The 6,823-nt window shown below is 43.5% G+C and overlaps 1 protein-coding gene across 1 annotated transcript in view; it reads left to right on the top strand.

Annotated features, from left to right (window-relative positions):
* The first annotated feature begins 5,554 nt into the window (after nt 1-5,554).
* LOC149468114 (uncharacterized) overlaps nt 5,555-6,823 on the top strand; it is a 91,970-nt gene continuing 90,701 nt past the window's right edge. Inside the window, exon 1 of the mRNA XM_089670636.1 lies at nt 5,555-6,783. Coding sequence (XP_089526762.1) covers nt 5,679-6,783 — 1,105 coding nt within the window. The 5' untranslated portion in view covers nt 5,555-5,678. The remainder of the gene's footprint in view (nt 6,784-6,823) is intronic.

Genomic DNA, 6,823 nt, shown 5'->3' with positions numbered 1-6,823 from the left:
ATTATACATGGAGATCATATCCCCCCTTATGTATTATACATGGAGATCATATCCCCCCTTATGTATTATACATGGTGATCATATCCCCCTTATGTATTATACATGGAGATCATATCCCCCCTTATGTATTATACATGGTGATCATATCCCCCCCCCTTATGTATTATACATGGAGATCATATCCCCCCCTTATGTATTATACATGGAGATCATATCCCCCCTTATGTATTATACATGGAGATTATATCCCCCCTTATGTATTATACATGGAGATCATATCCCCCCTTATGTATTGTACATGGAGATCATATCCCCCCTTATGTATTGTACATGGAGATCATATCCCCCCTTATGTATTGTACATGGAGATCATATCCCCCTTATGTATTATACATGGAGATCATATCCCCCCTTATGTATTATACATGGAGATCATATCCCCCTTATGTATTATACATGGAGATCATATCCCCCTTATGTATTATACATGGAGATCATATCCCCCTTATGTATTATACATGGAGATCATATCCCCCTTATGTATTATACATGGAGATCATATCCCCCTTATGTATTATACATGGAGATCATATCCCCCTTATGTATTATACATGGAGATCATATCCCCCTTATGTATTATACATGGAGATCATATCCCCCCCTTATGTATTATACATGGAGATCATATCCCCCCTTATGTATTAAACATGGAGATCATATCCCCCCCTTATGTATTATACATGGAGATCATATCCCCCCTTATGTGTTACACATGGAGATCATATCCCCCTTATGTGTTATACATAGAGATCATACCCCCCCCCCCTTATGTATTATACATGGAGATCATATCCCCCCTTATGTATTATACATGGAGATCATATCCCCCTTATGTATTATACATGGAGATCATATCCCCCCTTATGTATTATACATGGAAATCATATCCCCCCTTATGTGTTATACATGGAGATCATATCCCCCTTATGTATTATACATGGAGATCATATCCCCCCCTTATGTATTATACATGGAGATCATATCCCCCCTTATGTATTATATATGGAGATCATATCCCCCCTTATGTATTATACATGGAGATCATATCCCCCCTTATGTATTATACATGGAGATCATATCCCCCCTTATGTATTATACATGGAGATCATATCCCCCCTTATGTATTATACATGGTGATCATATCCCCCTTATGTATTATACATGGAGATCATATCCCCCCTTATGTATTATACATGGTGATCATATCCCCCCCTTATGTATTATACATGGAGATCATATCCCCCCCCTTATGTATTATACATGGAGATCATATCCCCCCTTATGTATTATACATGGAGATCATATCCCCCCTTATGTATTATACATGGAGATCATATCCCCCCTTATGTATTATACATGGTGATCATATCCCCCTTATGTATTATACATGGAGATCATATCCCCCCTTATGTATTATACATGGTGATCATATCCCCCCCCTTATGTATTATACATGGAGATCATATCCCCCCCTTATGTATTATACATGGAGATCATATCCCCCCTTATGTATTATACATGGAGATTATATCCCCCCTTATGTATTATACATGGAGATCATATCCCCCCTTATGTATTGTACATGGTGATCATATCCCCCCTTATGTATTATACATGGAGATCATATCCCCCCTTATGTATTATACATGGAGATCATATCCCCCCTTATGTATTATACATGGAGATCATATCCCCCTTATGTATTATACATGGAGATCATATCCCCCTTATGTATTATACATGGAGATCATATCCCCCCTTATGTATTATACATGGAGATCATATCCCCCCCTTATGTATTATACATGGAGATCATATCCCCCTTATGTATTATACATGGAGATCATATCCCCCCTTATGTATTATACATGGAGATCATATCCCCCCTTATGTATTATACATGGAGATCATATCCCCCCTTATGTATTATACATGGAGATCATATCCCCCCTTATGTATTATACATGGTGATCATATCCCCCCTTATGTATTATACATGGTGATCATATCCCCCCTTATGTATTATACATGGAGATCATATCCCCCCTTATGTATTATACATGGAGATCATATCCCCCTTATGTATTATACATGGAGATCATATCCCCCTTATGTATTATACATGGAGATCATATCCCCCTTATGTATTATACATGGAGATCATATCCCCCTTATGTATTATACATGGAGATCATATCCCCCCCTTATGTATTATACATGGAGATCATATCCCCCCCTTATGTATTATACATGGAGATCATATCCCCCCTTAATCTCCTCTTCTCAGTAGAGAATACATTCTGTTCCTCTAATCTTTCCTCATAGCTGATCTCCTCCATTCCTCGTATCAGTTTAGTTGCCCTTCTCTGTACTTCCTCCAGTTCCCCAATGTTCTTTTTGTTAATTGGAGCCCAAAACTGAACTGCATATTCCAGATGAGGTCTTACTAATGATTTGTACCCGGGGGGGGGGGGAGGGGGGGTGATATCTCTCTCTCTGAAGTCTATACCTCTCCTAATACAAGAGAGGATTTTGCTCGCTTTAGAACCCACAGTTTTGCATTGCATGCCATATTTAACTTGTGATTTACTAGAACTTCCAGATCCTTCTCCACCATTAACCCCCCAGATCCTTTTTCACTATTGCCCCCCCCAGATCCTTCTCCACCACTGACCCCCTACCCCTCCAGATCCTTCTCAACCACTGACCCCTACCCCTCCAGATCCTAATCCACCACTGACCCCTTCCCCTCCAGATTCTTCTCCACCATTGACCCCCTAGATCCTTCTCCACCATTGACCCCCTAGATCCTTCTCCACCATTGACCCCCTAGATCCTTCTTCACCATTGAACCTCCACCAGTTGTACCCCCTAGTATGTATGATGCATATTCTTAGCCCCCCCAAGTGCAGAACCTTACATTTATCACCATTAGCCCTCATTGGCCCCATAGTCCCCCAATTACACAGAGCATTGAGGTCGGCTTGTAAGTTGGAGACATCCTGTAAGGACGTTATTCCCCGGCACAGCTTGGTGTCATCTGCAAAGACTGGAATGGGGTTTATAATCTCACACCCCATATTGTTTATATACTGTATATATTAATAAGTAAGGGTCCCAACACTGAACCTTGGGGTACCCCACTAATAACACTGAACCCTGGGGTACCCCACTAATAACACTGAACCTTGGGGTACCCCACTAATAACACTGAACCCTGGGGTACCCCACTAATAACACTGAACCCTGGTGTACCCCACTAATAACACTGAACCTTGGGGTACCCCACTAATAACACTGAACCTTGGGGTACCCCACTATTAACACTGAACCCTGGGGTACCCCACTAATAACACTGAACCTTGGGGTACCCCACTATTAACACTGAACCCTGGGGTACCCCACTATTAAAACTAAACCTTGGGGTACCCCACTAATAACACTGAATCATGGGGTACCCCACTAATAACACTGAACCCTGGGGTACCCCACTAATAACACTGAACCTTGGGGTACCCCACTAATAACACTGAACCCTGGGGTGCCCCACTAATCACATTGAACCTTGGGGTACCCACTAATAGCACTGAACCTTGGAGTACACCATTAATAACACTGAACACTGGGGTACCCCACTAATAATACTGAACCTTGGCGTCCCCCACAAATAACACTGAATCGTGGGGTACCCCACTAATAACACTGAACCCTGGGGTGCCTCACTAATCACATTGAACCTTGGGGTACCCCATTATTAACACTGAACACTGGGGTACACCACTAATTACACTGAACCTTGGGGTACCCCACTGAAGACACTGAACTTTGGGGTACCCCACTAATCACACTGAACCTTGGTGTACACCACTAATAACACTGAATCTTGGGGTACACCACTAATCACACTGAATCATGGGGTACCCCACAAAAATTCCTGAACCTTAGGTTACCCACTTGTCACACTGAACCTTGGGGTTTCCCAGTAATAACACTGAACCTTGGGGAACCCCACTAATAAAACTTTTGCGTACCACACTAAGAACACAGCCACCCTTCTGTCCAAGTATACCACATCCACCGACACCCCTCTGTCCAAGTATACCACGTCCACTGCCACCCCTCTGTCCGAGTATACAACATCCATCGCCACCCCTCTGTCCAAGTATACCACGTCCTCCACCACCCCTCTGTCCAAGTATACCAGATCCAAGGCCATCCCTTTGACCATGTATACCACGTCCTCCACCACCCCTATGTCCAAGTATACCGTGTCCACAGCCACCCATCTGTCCAAGGATTTGCTCACCCCCAATCTAACCTGTTTCATGATGGTTGAATCCCATCTCACCTCTACATGTTGTCTACAGTAAACATTTAGGCTTCCACTGATTACAGAACACTAATACTGTGAGTCCTGACCCTGATACTATATAACTTGTACATTACATACTCCTGACCCCTGCACTATATACTCTATGTTGTACATTACATACTCCTGACCCCTGCACTAAATACTATATGTTGTACATTACATACTCCTGACCCCTGCACTATATTCTTTATGTTGTACATTACATACTCCTGACCCCTGCACTATATACTCTGTGTTGTACATTACATACTCCTGACCCCTGCACTATATACTCTATGTTGTACATTACATACTCCTGACCCCTGCACTATATACTCTATGTTGTACATTACATACTCCTGACCCCTGCACTATATACTCTATGTTGTACATTACATACTCCTGACCCCTGCACTATATACTGTATGTTGTACATTACATACTCCTGACCCCTGCACTATATACTCTATGATGTACATTACATCCTCCTGACCCCTGTACTAAATATGCTATATTGTACATTACTTCCTCCTGACCCCTGCACTATATACTCTATATTGTACATTACATACTCCTGACCCCTGCACTATATACGCTGTTGTACATTACATACTCCTGACCCCTGCACTATGTACTCTATGTTGTACATTACATACTCCTGACCCCTGCACTATATACTCCATGTTGTACATTCCATAGTCCTGACTTCTGCTCTCCCCCTCCCCCCACTGCTATATTTACACATAATATGGATTCTCTTTTGTTTCCCCCATTTCCTCCCAGCTGGACATTTTATATCGGATGATGTGATTGGAGCACAGACTTTTACATGGTGATAATAATGTGATAACATCCTCCAATTTTGGACCCTTAAACAGAAAGTGATAATGAGGGAGGAGTCAATACCCCAATGATGGTGGTCTTCAGGATCAGTCCAGTCTTTATGTTGGTTGTTCTCCCCCCATCCTCACTCTCTGACCTCTGGTGGGGCTCAGCCCCGCTGTTCTTCATGACTAAATCATGGACTAAATAAGGAAGTGCAGTACTTCTTGTGTTGGGAAGATGGTGATGAGTGATAGAGGGGGTGGGGACCCTCGTCCTATAATCCCCTCATCACTGTCCCTCCTATAAAGGACAGTTCTGGTTGTTTCCTCACTCTCTGACTAAGGTCCATGAATAAAGAAATGACCTGGTAGGAGATCAGAGGAGCCATTTCCTAGTTCCCTTGAGGGTGGAATTGTAAGCTCCTCAGAGACCAAGCTGCCTGATGTGGGCGGAGTCCTGGTTTGGGGGAACCAATCAGCTCCTGTCTAGTAATCCTCTTTGTCTTTGTATTTTAGTCCATGGCCGGGAGATGAGTAAAACCTCTGAGGATTGTCTCACTTTGTCTCCAGACTGGAAAGTAGAAGATGAGGACATCACACAGTATAGTCCAGGAGAAAACCCGGCTCCCTCCAATGTCCATCCAGCACCACCCAGTGTAGATGGACCATCGGATTCCTCGTATCCTGAGGAACCTCAGACTGTGCGGGACCGAGCCGGCCTTCCAACAGGGAAGAGCTTCTCCTGTACTGAGTGCGGGAAGTGTTTTTCAGATAAGTCTAATCTTTACAGACATAAGAAATTGCACATTGGGGACAAGCCACATTCTTGTCCTGAGTGTGGGAAATGTTTTTCACAGAAGTCCCATCTTTACAAACATCAGAGATCTCACACGGGGGAGAAGCCATATTCCTGTTCTGAGTGTGGAAAATGTTTTCCATGGAAGTCCGATCTTTCGAGACATCAGAGATCGCACACGGGCAAGAAGCCATATCCCTGTCCAGAGTGTGGGAAATGTTTTTCAGACAAGTCCAGTGTTCACACACATCAGAGATCTCACACGGGGGAGAAGCTGTATTCCTGTCCTGAGTGTGAGAAATGTTTTCCACGGAAGTCCGATCTTTACATACATCAGAGATCGCACACGGGCGAGAAGCCATATCCCTGTCCAGAGTGTGGGAAATGTTTTTCAGACAAGTCCAGTGTTCACACACATCAGAGATCTCACACGGGGGAGAAGCTGTATTCCTGTCCTGAGTGTGAGAAATGTTTTCCACGGAAGTCCGATCTTTACATACATCAGAGATCGCACACGGGCGAGAAGCCATATCCCTGTCCAGAGTGTGGGAAATGTTTTTCACACAAGTCCAGTCTTCAGACACATCAGAGATCTCACACAGGGGAGAAGCCGTATTGCTGTTCTGAGTGTGGGAAATGTTTTTCACGTAAGCGTAATCTTTACACACATCAGAGATCTCACACGGGGGAGAAGCCTTATTCCTGTTTTGAGTGCGGGAAATGTTTTTCAGACAAGTCCCATCTATACACACATCAGAGATCTCACATGGGGGAGAAGTTGTATTCCTGTCC

Source organism: Staurois parvus, unplaced genomic scaffold, assembly GCF_062004578.1.
Source record: "Staurois parvus isolate SC_StPar_1 unplaced genomic scaffold, SC_StPar_1.0 ptg000092l, whole genome shotgun sequence".
Taxonomy (NCBI): Eukaryota; Metazoa; Chordata; class Amphibia; order Anura; family Ranidae; genus Staurois; species Staurois parvus.
Note: the sequence above shows the minus strand (reverse complement) of the source record. Positions and strands in the feature narration are given on the sequence as shown.